The sequence below is a fragment of the Hyaena hyaena genome, unplaced genomic scaffold (assembly GCF_003009895.1).
Source record: "Hyaena hyaena isolate Hyena2069 unplaced genomic scaffold, ASM300989v1 scaffold_313, whole genome shotgun sequence".
Lineage (NCBI taxonomy): Eukaryota > Metazoa > Chordata > Mammalia > Carnivora > Hyaenidae > Hyaena > Hyaena hyaena.
The window spans coordinates 770,114-790,070 of NW_024080945.1; the positions used below are offsets into that span (position 1 = coordinate 770,114).

A 19,957-nucleotide genomic window follows, 5' to 3' on the forward strand; every position below is an offset into this window, starting at 1 on the left:
AAGCATCAATACGGAGGCATGTGAAAAACCTCAACATTGAGTCAAAAAAGAGCAAGTTGCAGAGGAATACAAACCATATGACATAATTTATAGCCAGCACAGAAATACAGAACACTCTACGTGGTGTTTTGGGTTTCATAAATATGCATTAACTCTGTAACAGAAAGCAGAGGAATGACGAATGCAGGATTCAGAACACTGCTGGGTACCTGCACTGGGGGAAGAGAAAGGGAACTACAGCGGGGCATCCGGGGAGTTAACCAGGACTTGGTGACGCTCTAACACTGGAGGCGGGGTCCGCTGGGGACCTGAGTGCTGCCTTTACTTCTTCATTTCTCACATATCATTATAAACCCTCTCTTGTATCTACATATTAGCTCATATTAAAATGACCGTATATACTCTGACACAGAAATTTCATTTCTAGGGACACTTGGTTCAGTTGGTTAAGTGTCTGACTTCGGCTCAGGTCATGATCTCACAGTTCATGAGTTCGAGCCCTGAGCCGGGTTCTGTGCTGACAGCTCAGAGCCTGGAGCCTGCTTCAGATTCTGTGTCTCCCTCTCCCTCTCCCCCTCGCCCCTACTCACAGTCTGTCTCTCTCAAAAATAAACATTAAAAAAAAAACAACTTCATTTCTGGGAACTGATCCTACAAATATACTGAAAACAGCATAGAAGCAAAGCTTTTCACTATAGCATTGTCACTAACAGTAAACATTTAAAAGTTACCCACATACCCTTTAATCAGGCTACATTCATCAGGATGCATCCATTCAGTGGACTATGTACTATGTTGCCTTTCAGAAAAAAAGAGGTCTTTATGTACTGATACAGAGCATCTTTAAGAGACAGAAACCCACAAAAGCAAGCTCCAAAACAGCGTGTGGCCCTCGCTATCACTCTGTTTAATGTTGTTTTACAAATAACCCTTCAGACTTTGTCCTTGACAGAATACCAAGCTGAAGACCAAAGTGACTCTGGATCAATGAACACCATTTAAATAAATATTTCAAAAGATCAGGCTACGGATGGCAATCAATTGAGACCGGAGCAACAGGTCTCAGAGGAAGCTCTCTGGAGGGAAAACGGAGATGGGGAACATGCGATACCACAGTTAAAGAAGCTGGAATTCAAGAAGACCATAAAGCCGTCATCTTTAAATTTTTTTAATGTTTTTTTAAAAATTTATTGCTGAGAGAAAGAGACAGCGTGAGTAGGGGAGGGTCAGAGAGAGAGGGAGACACAGAATCCGAAGACAGGCTCCAGGCTCTGAGCTGGCAGTCAGCAGAGCCCAACGCGGGGCTCGAACCCACGAACCGCGAGATCATGACCTGAGCCGAAGTCGGACGCTTAACTGACTGAGCCACCCTGGCGCCCCAAAGCCTTCATCTTTACGACGGTGGGAAGCAGGAGGAGAGAAAGACAGTTACATTTTCAAAAATGTAAGGAATCTGACACCTCTGAGCCCCACTGGGAAGAAGGACTTGATGTTAAAACATTTCCAACCACGTGATGAATCAAAATAAAGACGTGGGGAGAGAAGCAATCATACTAAGAGAAATCATGGGAGAGCAGTAAAGCCATAGAAACACAGAACCAAGAATAAACAACGGAGGGATTACGTTACAGAAAATAAATAACACAGCAGCTACTCCAACAAGGCAAACTAGAAAATAAAACCAAACAAGAAAACAATAACAAGAATCAGGAGTGAGGAAAAGGAGAGGTGGACTGAAGGGTGACCTAACTTGCTTTTCTCTCCTTCATGGCCAGGTGGCCAGGTGTCAATGCCTTACATCGAAGATAAAAACATGCCATTTAAAAAAGAAGGGTGAGTCCAACCTCCTAACATTCTCATCATATACTGTCTTAACCTTTTAGGGAGTTTCTAGAAACTACTATTCCTTGTGATGAAGAAATAATTATTCCCTGTTCAGCAATTTCTTATTTCACTTTGGCTTTTCCTTAAATTTTAAGTTTTGTTGCATTAAACGCAATCACTTAGGGGCACCTGGCTGGCTCAGTTAGTGGAATGTCCAACTCTTGATCTTGGGGTGTTGAGTCTGAGCCCCACATTGGGTGTAGAGATTACTTAAAAACTTTTTTTAATCTAAAAAAATAAACAATAAGGAATAAATAAATGCAATTATTTAACATAAAACCAGCAAGTGTACTTTTCCTCAGTATGAAGTTATCTGCCAGCCAGGCCTTCTCCTTGCACAGATGTGGGAATACTCTCGAATAAACCTCATTTAACAATGGTTATTTCATGAGGGTGACTCCATAAATGTGTTGCTATCATCTTTGTTCTTTTCTATATTGCTTCAATTTTTCAGACAAACACATACTATTTTTCTAAAAACAAGCTCATTCTAAAGAAAACCTTAGGCTTTTCAAGAGCAGCTTAAATTTCAGAAACTGAAAATCACATAGACCACCCAAAGAAAAATCGAGTTCAATGAGAAAAGGTACACGGGTGACCTGAACCATCAGTAGAAATAAAGTGGAAATTATATTTTCCATCATCACACATGAAAGAGAAGAGGGATTATGGATAACTCCAAACCACAGTTAAACCACAGCCAATTGAAGCAGAGGACAAAGTGACTATCATATAAACTGTGTGAAAAACACACCTAGCATTTAGTAATATAACGTTATTATGCAAGTTATCCAAAGTATTTTTTTAATCGTTTACAACAACTGTTTAGAAACTTCACAAAAACAGGTTGGGTGAAAATGGCTAGTGTCTATGAAAACCAGTCAGCAGGGGGCACCTGGGTGGCTCAGTCGGTTAAGCATCTGACTCTTGATTTCACCTCAGGTCTTGATCTCAGGGTTGTGAGTTCGAGCCCCATACTGGTCTCTGCACTGGGCGTGGAGCCTACTTAAAGAAAAAATAGTGCACTATTTTGAACGGATCTCTCGCTTGAGCTCTCCTTTAAACGTTATAATGAAACACAACTGGGGCGACACTTCACTTGAACGGTCACCTGGGGCACAGGTGCTCGCTAAGTTCAGAGCAGCCATGTTCCTGCTCTGCTTACCCGACACACTCGCCTTCACCACCCAAGCTCCTCACGCCTTTGCCACTCAAGCCCCAATTCCGTCCGCGTCCTCCCTCAGCCTCAAAAATGAACGTCAGCCCCTCCCACGTCTTTCTCTCCCACCCCACAAAGAGGCCTTCTCATCTGAAGACTCAGCTTGAACACCCATTTAGGGCTAAACTGAAAGGTTTCAGAGCAAGACTGGCTAATTCCAGGACCCCGGTCCCAGGCTTACATCTGTACTTTCCACCCTTCACTCCCGCAGAACCAACATCAAAAATAAAACAGGGATCCCACCAAAGATCCCACTGACATTATAAGGAGAATAAGGGAAAAGTAAAACCACTCTAACAAATTTGACAATGTAGATGAAATTAACAAATTTTTCAAAACCACAACTGCCTAGAGGGTGCCTGGCTGGCTCAGGCAGTGGGGCGTGTGACTCTGGATCTCAGGGTTGTGAGATTGAGCCCTACACTAGGTATAGAGATTACTTAAAAATAAATAAATACAACTGTCTAAAACATGTAGAATAAACCATGTATCCATTAAAGAGCACTGAATTTGTAATTTTAAAACTTCTCACAAAGAAAACTGGCCTAATGTCCTCACAACTGAATCACACTAAACAGTAAAAAAGAAATCATATCAACCTTACACACACTCTTTAGAGGAAGAGGATGTACTTCTCTATTCATCTTACAGCGCCAGCATAACTTGGATACCAGAACTAACGTGACGAGGATATTATAAGAAAAGAAAATGACAGGCAGTATTCATCATGAACACAGGTGCAGAATTCCACAACGGAGCATCAGCAAACCGAATCCAACACTCCAATAAAAGGATGACATATTAAGAATAATTGGGATCCTCCCTAGGAACGCAAGGCTGTTTCAACACGCCACAGTCTGTGACTCACCACATTAACAGATTAAAGGTGAAAAACTAACATGATCATCATAAAAAATGCAGACAAAGTTTCTGACAAAATCCAACAACTGTGGGCGCCCGGCTGGCTCAGTCAGTTAAGCGTCCAACTTTGGCTCAGGCCACGATCTCGAGGGTTTGAGCCCCACGTCAGGCTCTGTGTGGACAGCTCAGAGCCTGCAGCCTGTTTCAGATTCTGTGTGTGTCTCTCTCTCAAAAATTAATAAACATTAAAAAAATTAAAAATGAATCCAACATCTGTTCATAATTAAAAAGTTCTCAGCAAACTAGGAACAGAAAGGAGCTTCCTCAGTTGGATAAAAGACGTTCAAGAAAAACTATACTCAATACTATACATAATGATAAAATAATGAACACATTCCTCCTAAGGTCAGGAACAAGGCAAAGATGTCTGTTTTCTAGCTTCTACTCAACCCTGTACTGGTGGTCATGACCAATGTAATAAGGCAAGAAGAAGAAAGAGCAAGACATAGAGTTTATTTATCTGTGTATGTATGTATATATATTATGTATATATATTTCATATGTGCTATATATATTATATTTGTACTATGTATATATATTACGTATGTACTATGTATATACATTATATACATGTATTATGTGACTAGATGTAATACCTATATAATAGGTTAAATTCATAACATATGTTACATACATATGTATATACATAATATATATACACATTACATAAAATATGTATACAAGATATACGTATATTATATATGTATTATATAATATATAATATATGTATTATATATTTTTGAGAGACGGAGTGAGTGCACAAGCAAAGAAGGGTCAGAGGGAGGGAGAGGGAGGGAGAGAGACACACTCAAGCAGGCTCCACACCCAGCTTGGAGTGCAAGGAGGGGCTTGAGCTCACAATGGTGAGATCATGACCTGGGCCAAAATCAAGAGTCAGACACTTAATTGACAAAGGCACCCAGATGCCCTAAAACATTGTTTTAATTTTTTTAAGTTTATTTATTTTGAGAGAGAGAGAGAGAGCATGAATGAAGGAGGGGGGCAGAGCGGGAGGGAGAGCCAAATTCCCAAGCAGGCTCTGCACTGCCAGTGGCGCAGACCCCATGTGGGGTTCCATCCCATGTGTGAGATCATGACCTGAGTTGAAACCATGAGTTGGATGCTTAATCCAACTGACTAAGCCACACAGGTGCCCCAAACACTGTGTTTTTAAAAAAGAGTAAAACAGTCTTTATTCACAGTTGATAGGATTGTAGAAAACCCAAAGGAATCTACAAATGATCCTGGAAATTCAATGAATGAATTCAAGAAAGTCTCTGGGTATAAAATCAATATATACAAGTAAATAGCATTTCTATATACTTTTAACAAACTTGAAAATGAAGTTAAAAATAAATTCTACTTATAATTAGAAAAAGCAGAATACCTAGAAACAAATTAAACAAAACATGCCCTCAATGGAAACAAGAGAAATTAAAGATCCTGAGATGATGGAAAGATATGCCATGCTCATGGGTCAGAACAGAGATCAGGAAACATTTTCTGTATAGGGCCAGATAGTAAATATTTTATTTTTTTAAATTTTTAAAATGTTTTTTATTTCTGAGAGAGAGAGAGTGTGTGACCAGGGGAGAGTCAGAGAGAGGGAGACACAGAATCTGAAGCAGGCTTCAGGCTCTGAGCTGTCAGCACAGAGCCCGACGTGGGGCTTGAACCCACAAACCGTGAAATCATGACCTGAGCTGAAGTCGGACGCTTAACCGACTGAGCCACCCAGGCATCCCCAGACAGTAAATATTTTAAATCCAGTTTATTTTTCAGACGGGAAGATCCTAGGCTTGCCTCATCCCACAAGTAAAACTAGGTAATATCACATCAACCTAAATACTCTCAAAATTGATCTGAAGACTGGCAGAACAAACTCCACAACTAAACATAGAGCAAAGGCCACATTAAAGAAGACAGAAGTGCTGAGATGCAGCTTGGGAGAGAAATGGATGGTGGCCGCTGTGGTAGGGAGGGAGCCGCTGTAGTGGGGAAGGGCAAAAGACAGACTGGCACACAGGGAGTGCACGGGGAAAACACATCCCCGTAGCAACTGGCTTGGAAAGTAAGAAGGGCCAAATTCTGAGAGTTCTTGCAACCAGCAAGAGTTAAAGCCTAGAATTCTTAAGGTCGGTGGGCTTGTCTGGGATAGAGCCCAGAGGGCATTGGGGCTGGAGAGGAGGCAGGGCAAACAGCCCTCAGACACACAGCATGAACCCGGTGATCTGCAGGGCACCCGGGACACACAGTGGGGAGGTTAGCTGCGCATCTCAGAGCATGACCCAGAGAGGCAGCGGTCACAGAGAGACCCCTCTGGGAACAAAGGAACTGTCAGGCATCATTTCTCTCCTACCCCTCAGCATAAACACAGAGCCAGCTGCAGGAGCCAGCCCAGCGCCAACACCAGCTACCACACTTGCGTGCGCCAAGCCTCCCCCACCCGGGTTCAGAGGAACTGCCCTCTGCAGTCAGCACAGCGGGCCCTTTCTCCCAGAAGGCTGGGCCAAAGCCCTGTCCGTACCGCGAGAGTTTTGCAAGGCCTCAGTTCCTGTGGCAGTGGTGACAGGTCCCATTTCACAAGCAAACTAGAGCACACCAGTCAGGCCAAGGGACCGAACACTGCTCGGAACAGGCAAAGAGGGCCTCTGCAGATGACTAGCCTCAAGGATAAAGCGGCCAGGACACAAGCGCAGAGCACTCACAGCACACACGGGAGACGCTCCCACAGGTTCCGGGCCCCGGGCTACAGGGGACACTACGCGCAGGGCCCTAAGGGACCTCTTCTTCACAAGACCATTACCCTCAAGAACAGATGCAGCTGGCTTTCCTAACACACAGAAACAGGAATACAGACTTACATAAGGTGAGAAGACAGAGGAATTTGCCCCAAAGGAAAGAAAAGGACAATGCCACAGCCAGACATCTAAGCAAAACAGATACCAGTAACATGGTGTTACTGTAAACTGGTGTGGCCACTGTGGAAAACGGTATGGAGTTCCTCAAAAAGTTAAAAACAGAACTACCGTATTATCCAGTAATTGCACTACTGGGTATTCATCCAAAAAATGCCAGAACACTAACTCAAAGGGATACATTTACCCATATGTTTACCGCAGTATTATTTACAATAGCAAAGAACGGAAGCAGCCCAGGGTCCATCGATAGATGAACAGATAAAGATGAGGTGGTGTATATACATACAATGGATTAGTATCAGCCATAAAAAAAGAATGAACTTTGCCATGTGCAACAACTAGATGGAGCTTTAGAGTATAATGCTAAGCAAAGTAAGTCAGAGAAAGACAGATACCATGTCACACATATGTGAAATTTAAGAAACAAAACAATCAAGGAAAAGGAAAAAAAGAGAGAGCTGCACACCAAGAAATAGACTCTTAAATGTAAAGAACAGATGACTGTCAGAGGGGAGGTGAGTGGGGGGATGGGGGAAATGGGGGATGGGGATTAAGAGTACACTTATCATGATGAACATTGAGTAATGTATAGAATTGCTGAATCACTATATCATATACCTGAAACCAATATGGAAAATAAAAGTTACACCTTTTAAACATTAATTGCCACTTGTCAAAAAAAAAAAAAAAAAAAGGTACTATACCAACTATGCCAGATTCCTAATCCCCCAGCCCTATCCATCCCTTCTTCCTTGCTAAAAGGATCCTGCTTTTGTTTGATATTGCAATGTGCTCAGTTTTAAAATATTTTCTTCTTTCAGCTCTACTGTTGTTCAGAGTAGCTGCATGATCCTGTTCTAGCCAAGGAAATGTAAAGAGAAATCTACTTTTGGAACTTTCTGGAAGGCTAGTATTTCATCAGTAAAAGAGGGTAAAGCTTGGCTGGCACACCCCTATTGCCCTTTGCCTTTCTCATCTCTGCTTAGAATCTGGACACAATGGCTGATGGTACAGCAACCATTTCCTGGTGGGAACAGAAACTAGAAGGGAGACCTCCCTGGACAGCCACACCAAGCCTGGACAGGCCATTTCTGAACTTCTTATAATGAGAAAAAAATAAAATCCTCAATTAGTCAAGCCACTGTAGTTGAGGTTCTGTTATCCGTGGATCACTACAATCATCAATACAATAAATGAAAAACTAGGGTGCCTGGGTGGCTCAGTCAGTTAAGGGTCGACTTCGGCTCAGGTCATGATCAGGTCATGGGACCGAGCCCTGCTTGGGATTCTCTCTCTCTCCCTCTCTCTCTGCTTCTCCCGCACTCACTCTCCTCTCTCTCAAAAAAAAAAAAAAAATAGACTTTCAAAAAAAGATGAAGGAAAAAATACAATAAATGAAAAATATACACCATCACTACTTACAGCTAACTTAACCCATCCATTAATTTAAAAGGAAAAGCAATAGAGATCATACCTTAACAGTAGTAGAATTCAATTTCATACCACACCGATAGGTCCTTGCTATCTGTGGAGTAAGATGGATTTCCTTGGTAAGTTGTCTCCATTTTCTACATTCAGGTTTTGTACACTGAACCTAGATGGAAAGTAACACGCCACGGTCAGTGAGTTGGCTAATCTTGTGCTAGCATTTCCATCCTCGACCACTCGCTCAGCCATCTTTTCCACACGATCTGACCAACCTGTTCACACTAAGTACTTTTCCTCCCCCTTGCATGACCAGCAACCATATAATCCGCTTTTACCTCATCAGGTAGATACTGATTCAATACCAGCTCAGGGACGAAGAAAGTGCAAAGGGGACCTAGGTACTGCTGTAATAAAGGCTTTCCAGCTCTAACTCAAAGGAATAATCAGAGCTAAATTTAGCTAGTCAAAAAGGATGGACATTGAACAGAACTGGAAACTGTAACGGTAAAAAAAAGGACACTAGTGGGGGAAAAAACGATGAAATCCAAATAAATTCTGTAATGTAGGTATTAGTACTGCACCAATGTTAATTTCTGAGCTCTGTATCATGGTTGGTGAGTGATAACATTAGGAGAAACCGCATGAAAGATACATTGGAATTCCCCGTTACTATCCTTGCAACTTTTCCATAAACTTAAAATTATTCCAAATTAAAAGGTTTATTTTTTCAGTGTGCAGATATCCATACAGACAGAATAAAGTCAAACGTCTCTATCACATACATACAAAAATTAACTCAAAATGGATCAAATACCTAAAAAATGAAGAGTTAAAGTGATAAAACTCTTCGAAGAAAACACAGGAGTCCATCTTTCATGACCTCAGATTTGGCAATGGATTTTTTTATATATTTGGTTTACTGTCAAGTTGGCTTCCATGTAACACCCAGTGCTCATCCCCACAAGTGCCCTCCTCCATGCCCATCGCCCCCCTTCCTCTCCCCCACCCCCATCAGCCCTGTTTGTTCTCAGCATTCAAGAGTCTCTCATGGTTTGCCTCCCTCCCCCTCCCCCACTATTTCCCCTTCTTCTCCCCCATGGCCCTCCATTAAGTTCCTCCTAATCCTCCTATAGGTGCAAACATATGGTATCTGTCCTTCTCTGCCTGACTTATTTCACTCAGCATAACACCCTCAAGGTCCATCCATATTGCTACACATGGCCAGATTTCCTTCTTTCTCATTGCCATGTAGTATTCCATCGTATAGACAAACTACATCTTCTTGATCCATTCATCAGTGGATGGACACTTAGGCTCTTTCCATGTTTTAGCTATTGTTGAGAGTGCTGCTATGAACATTGGGGTCCGTGTGCCTCTATGCCTCAGCACTCCTGTGTCCCTTGGGTAAATTCCTAGCAGGGCTATTGCTGGCAATGGATTCTTGGATATGACACCCGAAGCACAAGCAACAAAAGAAAAAATGGATAAACTGAACTTCAAAACTAAAAATTTTTATGCATCAAAGGACACTATCAAGAAGTGAAAAAGCAACCTACAGGAGAAAATATTTGCAAGTGATGAATCATGAGGATTTAGGATCCAAAACATAAAGAACTCTTACAACTCAACAACAAAAGATTAACAACCCATTTTAAAAATGGGCAAAAGATGCCCCTTATTTTTTTCGTGTCTGATTGCTGCATAAAGAAATAAAAGGCATTGGGGAGCCTGAGTGGCTCAGTCGGTTAAGGAGGATCTTCAGCTCAGGTCATCATGTTGCAATTCAAGAGGTCAAGCCCCCTGCTGGGTTCTGCACTGACAGCACAGAGCCTGGGGCCTGCTTCGGATTCTGTGTCTCCCTCTCTCTCTCTGCCCCTCCCCCACTTGTGCACGTCCATGCGTGCTCGCTCGCTCTCTCAAAGAGAAAAAAAGCATTTAAAAAAAGAAATAAAGGGCATCCAAATTGGTAAGGGAGAAGTAAAACTGTCAGTTACTACTGGCAGATGACATGATACCATATATAGAAAACTCTAAGGACTCCACCAAAAAACTATTCGAATTCAGTAAAGTTGAATACAAGGTTAACATACAGAAATCTGTTGCCTTTCTATACACTAATAATGAAGTAGCAGAAAGAAAAATTTTTAACAATCCCATTTACAATTCTACCAAAAAGAATAAAAATACCTAGGAATGAAGTTAATCAAGGAAGTGAAAGACCTGTATTCTGAAAATTAAAATATTAATGAAAAAAACTGAAGATGACAAAATGGAAAGATATACCATGCTCACGGACTGAAAGAATATTGTGAAAATGTCCATACTACCCAAAGCCATCTGCAGATTTAGCAGAATCCCTACCAAAATACTAACAGCATTTTTCACAGAACTAGAATAATCCTAAAATTTGTATGAAGCCCCAAAAGACCTTGAATCCAAAGCAATCTTGAGAAAGAACAAAACTGGAGGGATCATAATCCCAGACTTCAAGATATACTACAAAGCTATAGTAATCAAAACACTATGGTACTTGCACAACAACAGACACACAAGTCAATGAAACAGGATTGAAATAAACCCACGTTTATGTGATCAATTAACCTACAAAAGAGAAAAATTCTCTACAATGGGGGAAACAGTCTCTTCAATAAATGGTGCTGGGAAAACTGGACATCTACATACAAAAGAATGAAACCAGACCACTGTCTCTCACCATACACAAAAATAAACTCAAAATGGGTTAAAGATCTAAATGTGAGATTTGAAACCATAAAAGAAAACACAGGCAGTAATTTCACGGACATTGGCTTTAGCAACATATTTATGGCTATGTCTCCTCAGGCAAGGGAAACAAAAGCAAAAATAAACTACTGGGACTACATCAAATAAAAAGCTTTGAACAGTGAAGAAACCATCAACAAAACCCAAAGGCAATCCAGTGACTAAGAGAAGACATGTGTAAATGATTTAGCCAATAAAGAGTTAATATCCAAACTATATCCAAATATATAAAGAACCTTTACAACTCAATGCCAAAAAAACAATCTGACTGAAAATGGGACCTGAGGAGACATTTTTCTGAAGAAGACATACAGTTGACCCAAAGACACATGAAAAGATGCTCAACATCATTCATCATCAGGGAAATACAAATCAAAACTACAATGATATCACCTTAAGCCTATAAGGATGGCTAGTATTAAAAAGTCAACAAATAACCACCTGGGTGGTTCAGTTGATTAAGCATCTGACTCTTGAAATAAGATCAGGTCAAGATCTCATGGTTCTTGAGTTTGAGTCCCACATTGGGTTCTATGCTGACAGCGTAGGCCTGCCTGGGATTCTCTCTCTCACCTTTCTCTCTCTGCCTCTTCCACTCCCCTGTGGGCATGGCCTTTCTCTCCCACCCCTCCCACTCTCTCTCTCTCAAAATAAATTACAAAAACATCAAAACCAATTTAAATAATGAGTGTTGGTGAGGATGTGGAGGAAAGGGAACACTCGTGCACTGTTGGTAGGAATGTGAACTGAGGCAACCACTATGGAAAATATATGGAGTTTCCTCAAAAAAAACCACAAAAAATAGAAACACAATATGATCCACTAATTCCACTACTAAGTATTTCCTCAAAGAAAATGAAAACATTAATTTGAAAAGATATATGCACCCCTGTACTTACTGCAGCCTTGTTTACAAGAGCCAAATTATGACAACAACCCAAGTATCCATCAGAAGATAAATGGATAAAGACGTGGCATAGTGGTCCCTGGGTGGCTCAGTTGGTTAAGCATCTGACTCTTGATTTCTGTTTAGGTCATGATCTTATGGTTCGTGAGACCAAGCCCCACATCAGGCTTTGCAGTGGCAGTGTGGAGCCTGCGTGGGATTCTCTCTCTCTCTGCCTCTCCCCCACTCACACATGCCTGCGCACTCTCTTTCAAAATAAAAAAGATGATGATGTGGGGTATGTATATACAATGGAATATAACTGAGCTACAGAAAACAGTGAGTCTTTGCCATGTAACAATATGGATGAACTTAGCATCGTGCTAAGTGAACTAAGTCAGTGAAAGACACATACTGTATGATTTTGCTTATATGTGAAACCTAAAAAATAAATGGACAAAAAAGAGATTCAAATATAGAGAACTGCTGGTCGCCAGAGAGGAGGTGGGTAGAAAGATGGGTGAAACGGGTGAAGGCAACTAAGAGCTACAACTTCCAGTTATAAGTCACAGAAGTGAAATGTACAGCATAGGGAACCAGTAATTTTTCAAAATGGACAAAAGACTTACACAGACACTTCTCCAAAGATGACAAACAAATGACCAACAAGCACACACAAACATGCATTAGTCGTTACAGAAATGCAAATCAAAACCACAGAGAGACACTCTGGGAGGGGTATCTATCACTCACGCCCACGACGATAGCTAAAATCAAAATAATGGAAAACCAGAGTTGGTGAGGCCGTGGAGAGATTTGAAGCCTCACACACTGGTGCTGGGAATGACGACGGTACAACCATCTGCTATGGAGACGAGTCTAGAAGTCCCTCAAAGAGTTAAACATAGAATTATCATAAGACCCAGCAATTTTATTCCAGGGTATATATATACCAAACAGAACTGAAAACAGACATTCAAGCATTCACACACAAATGTCCACAGCAGCAACTACCTGCAATAAGGAAAAGGTGAAAAACACCCAAACGTCATCAGATGAACAGATAAACAGGATCTGACCAACCCACACTATGGAATATTACCCGTGAAAAGGAGTGAAGTGCAACACTGATAAACCTCAAAAACATTATGCTATGAGAAAGAAGCCAGTCATGAAAGGTCACATGCTACAGGATTCCTTTATATAAAACCTCCACAAGAGGTGATCCTTAAGGACAGAAAGCAGATGAGGGGCTGTCAGGAGCTAGGGGAGTGGAGAGGGAAGGGGACTCTGAATGATGAAGATGCTTGGCAATAAGTACCTGGCTGCACAGCACGGTCAACGTACTAGATGCCACTACACTGTGCACTTTAAAATAATTAATTTAAAAGTGGAAGACTCAGTGGAAGAGTGTGCGACTCAATCTCAGGGTTGTGAGTTGAGCCACATGTTGAGTACAGAGATTACTTAAAACTTTAAAAAATTTAAAAATAGTTAATTTTGTTATGTGAATTTTGCATCAGTAAAAAAAATTTCAGGGGCGCCTGGATGGCTGAGTCAGTTGAGCATCCAGCTTTTGATCTCAGTTCAGGTAATGATCTTATGGTTCCTGGGTTTGAGCCCCACGTCAGGCTATGTCCTGACAGAGCCTGCTTGGGATTCTCTCTCCCCCCACCGCCCCCCTTTCTCTCAAAATAAATAAATAAACTTAAAAAATTAATAAATTTTAAGTGCACAAGAGAAGCTCAGAGTTACCTATAATATTTTAAAATTTAGCTAATCATTTATTAAATGATGGTATACTTATCTAATACATACAATCACTAAAATATATTTTCAAGCATGGCTACATGGAAAAGTAATAAAAAGTTAAATAAACTAAAAGCTATACAAAATTATACACAAAGTACTAATTAGGATTTATATATAAAAGCATGAAATTGTGCTTCAACATACACATAAAAATACGAACAGAAAAAAAGTTTTGATAGATATGAATCAGCTAATGGTAGTTTCAGTTTCTTCTTTATACCATGTGAGTCATCCAAGTCTTCTACAAGAAAAAACGTGATGTGCTTTAACTGACATAGAGAGTAGAATAAGTGTAATAATAGAAAGATTTCCTAAAAAAATCAGTACTTTCATCCATTCTTGCCATTGGTTCCACAAACATTTCCCAGGACAATAAAGCATTGTAATTTTTTACCCAGTACGGGAGCTGCTGGTCCGCCATGAAAGCTTTGGGGCTAGGTTCGGTTTTCCCGTTGCTAGTCCATATTTTTTTCCAGGTAGTATATTTGTCATATCCATCCTTATGACTGAAAAAAAGAATAAAAACAATATATCAAGCCCGAAGTTCACCAGGTTTTCAGAAACAGGCAGCAGGTTAGGAAGTCTTACGTAACGGATTTGATTAGCCATTACGTAACCATCTTAGGAAGGTTAAAAGTTATGTTGGTGCCCTTCAAACAGGCCGTCGGGAAGGGTGCGTTCCTTCCAGTTTAGTATCGAAAACTATTAAGGGCTGACCACCTGTCTGTCCAGCACCTCGTAGTCATCAGCATCCTCCCCCAAATCTCTGTCCCCATGCAGCATACCTGGTCACAGAATAGCAAAGCAGTGCCCACTCACAGAGTAAAAAGAATGACTATCTCACAGCAGATACTCTCTGACCCAAGTGTGCATACACCAAACTACTGCATCGAAGTTCTGGCCCGGCTGTAGTTGGCATGGCTGGAACACGGGAGTAACTCAGCAAGCCTACGGGCTCCGTCTCAACTGCCTGACCCTTCCACTCCCCCCAGCCATGCCCACCACCGTGCCCTCCACCAGGGGAAACCTCCAAGAATCAGCAAACAAACCTTCTGTAGTAATGGTCAAAGCATTCATTACAGAAATGCTCCCCACAGGAGAGGTGATACCATCGAGATGTGTAGCCATTTTTGGCACATCTGAAAATAGCAAAGACATGCAGCTTTGGTGATGAGTAAGCATTTCTGGTCTCTTTTTAAACACATGTATTAAGCACATTTTACAGCCCATTTTGTATGATCTCCGCTTAGAATCCTGACAACCAAGAGCTGGTGAAAAGGGGAAAGTAAAAGGATGTTTGATCCATAATAATACACAGGAGGACACAGGGACTCAGACCCCAGAAGGGCCTGGGACTTAGAGGTTTTATCAAGACCCCCCCCAACCCCCACCCCGGAGCAATGGTCGGGTTTGATGACAGGACACAAAATGTGTCACTGCGCTTGCTGCACACTTCATGTGTGCGAAGGAGACAGCGCAGTCTCCAGCAAGAACCTCGGGCCCCAGTACTGAGTGGTGAACGAGTCCAGCCAGCTGGACCCCCACCATCAGGCAGGCTATCTGGCAAATGTAACCTGTCCAACATCCAGCATGTCGCTGAAGAATGAAATACAATGCCGCGGTGAACGCTAACACCAGCACCTCTGTGTGACTAGAAAATAAAAATGGGGATTTGTTTTCCAGGTTTCGTGGAATCTGAAGCCTCATCTGAAGGTATTTCTCTGGCAGTAAAAGGTCAGGCTTGGGTCATCCCCAAAAAATGACAAGAGTATGGGTGGCTTCACAGTGTCAGTGAGGCCTGTGCATGTCTACTGGAAGAGGAGAGGTTATCTGAGGGGGACGGGAAGCACAGAGAAAGTAACCATGTGCGGGGCTCCGCGGGGAGCCCGTGATCGGCTCTCCTGTGTCCCCCACCCCACCCTCAACTCCCAGGAGCAACAAAGCCCTGGTGCATGGGACCTGAGGACACCGACTGGCCGCTGCACAGAGCTGCTCCATCTAGGTGGGGAGAGGAAGCGTACGGGGGCGGGGCGGTGCACACACTGTACAGGCAGTGTCTCTATTCTTAGAGGACTTACACTATCTAGCTCTATCTTTAGGGAAACAATCTTGGAAGATGATGTCCCCACCAAGAATGCTCTCCTGGGCAGGAAGGGGAGGCTGGCACATGCCACCCACACAGACCTTTCAGAAGCACTTGCAAAGCACACGGGACATGCTACTGTGCAGCCCGACTTTTCGCATCTCCTGTATTTCTTCTCTGAACTGCCGTCCTCATCTTCGTCTGTGGTCTCCGTTGCTTTCTTCTTGGCCTGAGGAAGAACCCAGCTGTGAGGTTACAATTTCCCCCCAGAAGGGGGGGGAGTGAAGCAGGTGGAAGGTTTTTATCACTGAAATAACTTCTATGTGGTGAGAATCAGCAACACCCGGGCAGCAGGTGAGGGGCTGACGAGAGAGCAACTTTCCGGAGACAGCAGTGTGCGAGTGACTCACGGACGTGCTAGAAATACACAGGAGTGCCTGAACGACAGGTCTCTGAGGAAAGAACAAGAACACATGCCAGCCGGGGCGCCTGGGTGGCTCGGGTGGTTAAGCGGCCGACTCTTGATTTGGGCTTAGGTCATGATCTCAAGGTTCCTGAGATCAAGCCCCACGCTGAGCAGAGCCTACTTGGGATTCTCTCTCTCCCTCTATCTGCCCCTCCCCTGCTTTCCTTCTTTCCCTCTCAAAATAAATATTTTAAGAAAATCAACAAAACACACGTGAGCCTTTCTCAGGAAAAGCTGTACCAGTCAAAATAAAAGCCACACTCAAAGAATTCTTTAATTAGAGCAGTTACTCTCGGCACTGCCAATAAAAAAAAAAAAATTGAATTGTATTACCTTTTTTAAGTTTGTGTATTTAAATAATCTCCACACCCAACAGGGGGCTCGAACTCACAACCTCAGATCAAGAGTCACATGCGGGGCGCCTGGGTGGCTCAGTTGGCTAAGCATCTGACTGACTTCGGCTCGGGTCATGATCTCATGGTTTATGAGTTTGAGCCCCGCGACTGGCTCTGTGTTGACAGCTCAGAGCCTGAAGGCTGCTTCGGATTCTGTGTCTCCTCCTCTCTCTCTGCTCAAGCTCTGTCTCTCTCTGTCTCTCAATAAATAAACGTTAAAAATAAAGGAAAAAAAAAGTCACATGCTCTTACAACAGAGCCAGCTCCCCAAAACTGAATAATTTTACAAAAAAAATTTCATCATTCAATATTTTTCTTTAAAAAAAAAAGAAAGAAAACAAAACCCTAGAAAAGAGATGGCTGCAAGGAACCTGCCAACGGCACCCAACCAGCTACAAGCTGAAGTCCAAGTTCCTGTGAACGACGCCACGCCAAGCATGATCTGGCCGCAGCTCATATCCTGGGAGCAAAGCACAGCTGTGATTCCCTGACCAGCCCATGCTGATTCACACTCTAAGCCTTTGTCTCTACAGTCCCCTCTGCCAGATGTACTTTTTCTACACCAGAGTGCAGAAAGGGCAACAGCCCTTGATCACACTGTGCTGGGGTCGTTCCAAGGGGAATTTCTCCACCAGGCTGCGAGTTCCTTGAAGACTGAAAAGACATATTTTCATCTCTAATACTTCAGCCCAAACCATCACCATCTCGTGTGCTCAAAACAGGTGCATATCATGGGGGTGCCGGGAGGGCTCTCTCAGTGGAGCATGCGACTCTTGATCTCGGGCTTGTGACTTCAAGCCCCGCGTTGGATGTGGAGATCACTTACAACAAAACAGGTACACTGAGTGAACAGATGAGCAATACCTGCCTACCGGAGCTCCTCAAAGGCAGGCTATCTGGAGAATGATCAAAAGATGCTTTCTTCTTTGTCCTCCTCCGAGGGGTTGCCATAGTTTCAGAAAACCTTCCAAAAAAAAAAAATTAAGTAAATAGTAATGCTTTTGACACTCTGGAGGAAATTTATTATGTAGTTTAATAGGTAAGAGCGTATGCTCTGCACTTAGATTGCACTGGTGTGAAGCCACTGCTTTCAAGCTACTTAATCTAAGGCTTAGCCTCAGTGTTCCCATATATAAAATGGGCACAGCAAGTGTGTAACCCACAGCAGTGGTGTGAACAGTAAGATAATCTATTAAAGCACCAGACCTGGCATATTGTAAGTACTGTACTCAATAAATGTTGTCCATTACTAACATGTATGTTTCAAAGTATAAAAATAAGAAACACCACACAAATGACCAATAAACCAATTACACTGTTTGTAAAATTCAGTAAGAACACCTGATTTTTGTCTGTTATGTTCCTCTCCCCCCCCCAACTGTCTTTTTAGTAGTTCCTGAATTTTGATCTTATTAGACTTTACGAAGAAAACTAATTTGTTCCCTTTTACTAAAATGTCAGGCACACTGTCCAATCACTACTACATTTAGGAATCTAGGTTGGATCACTGGTATCTTCTACTAGAAAAATGTATGAGCGCTCAAACTAGTCTAATAACAGCACAGTTAAACAAGCCTTACAAACTAAAGTCTCTAAGAAAAATAATACAGTCATCATGAAAGGTAAAGAGTTATCAAATTACTATTTTTAATTAAATTAAATAAGGAATGAAAAATGCTTACAGTAAGTACTCAATAACATATTCTACAATTATCACACAATTCCTTCCCTGATCCATCGTATCTACTACACACACACACACACACACTATAATAGTATAAAAAATAAACAGGACATACCTATGGGTAAGAAATTTGAAAGTGGAAAAGTGTTATCATAAGATACAAGTTCCACAGATATAAAGTCTACACCTTGGAGAAAAGCTTTGAGGGCCCTCTCATCCTTCTGTTCGTACCCATGAGTTACACTAACATTCATAAGAGCATTTTCCACTGATCACTACCATCATGTGTGAAAACTTCGTCTGCCATCTACACCAACTCTCAGGAATCTTGACATCAGTGTTACAGATGACTTTCCTCTGACTCAGTCTTCACTTTCTTAAAACCATTATGTTAGTTATGAATACATAATCCCTATGCATATTGTGAAATGCATTACAGTTAAGCATTAAATAAGTTGACTTTTGGTTCTGCACCACTCGTTACACTGCTGGATAAAGCACCAATCATGTTAAATGAACTACTGTCTACCTATAATGCTTCTACCCAAAGGCTCTCTGGATCACATTTCTATTTTCAAAAGGCTGTCCAATCTAACAAATCTCCTTATAGAATACGTGCATCCTATATTATCCATAAAATGAGCCACAAATAGGGCACACATAAACATTCATATAGAATATGTAAACGTATGGTATATGTGAAGATTAAAGCAAAAATAGCTGAGTCTAATGTCAGGTTTAGGAACATCAATATCATCAGCCTAGTTGCATGCCACACTTGGCTCTATCACCTAGAAATACCAGCATTCTCCCAAAAAGCATAGTTTCTGGAAATTTCAACAAACATCTTAATCCAACTGTATCCTGGAAAATAGGCATATAGTTGTAATGAAGAATTATACAATTCAAGAAATGGTTAAGAGGAAATGAAAACATTAGCTATAAAAGCCGTCGTTAAATCTGTTTTCGAGGAAAAATATAAGTGAAGATGTTTAAGTGTTGCTACGTTTTCAACCTTAATTACATAATTAACAGTGATACATGCTCGCCCTTTTCCGACTGTCCATTCTGTGTCTTCACTGCTGCTGGATTCTTGGGGCTTAAGGTGAAGGGAAAATGTTTTAAGTTGGAAGGGCCACCGCTTTTGTGCTTTAAATATAATCTCAGAAATACTGATCACAAATGCTAATTAGTATGCTGAGAGTGCTCTCACCTGGCTATTCAAATGGATAAACATATCTAACTTTAAATATAATCAATTCGTTTCATGTTCAGTTATATAAGCATGTTCCTTTCTAAATTTAAAGGTATGGGTTTGGTTTTCTTTTAAGGTGACAAAAGGGAGAAAAAAAGCGAGGGGCTTTTTGGGGGGGTTAAATATATACATGGATTTTCAGTATCTAGATTTCTACTTTAATAATTCCCAAGGCTTTTCTGAAGTAGCCTATTGAATAATTTTTAAAAAACCATAAAATTG

At 41.6% G+C, this 19,957-nt stretch overlaps 1 protein-coding gene across 1 annotated transcript in view; it reads right to left on the reverse strand.

The window, feature by feature from the left end:
- Positions 1 to 19,957, reverse strand: part of KDM1B (lysine demethylase 1B) — a 55,356-nt gene that overhangs the window by 34,069 nt on the left and 1,330 nt on the right. The window contains exons 2-6 of the mRNA XM_039248587.1: positions 17,661 to 17,760; positions 16,037 to 16,164; positions 14,902 to 14,991; positions 14,247 to 14,358; positions 8,420 to 8,539 (exon numbers count right to left, since the gene is read on the reverse strand). Coding sequence (XP_039104518.1) covers positions 8,420 to 8,539; positions 14,247 to 14,358; positions 14,902 to 14,991; positions 16,037 to 16,164; positions 17,661 to 17,747 — 537 coding nt within the window. The 5' untranslated portion in view covers positions 17,748 to 17,760. The remainder of the gene's footprint in view (positions 1 to 8,419; positions 8,540 to 14,246; positions 14,359 to 14,901; positions 14,992 to 16,036; positions 16,165 to 17,660; positions 17,761 to 19,957) is intronic.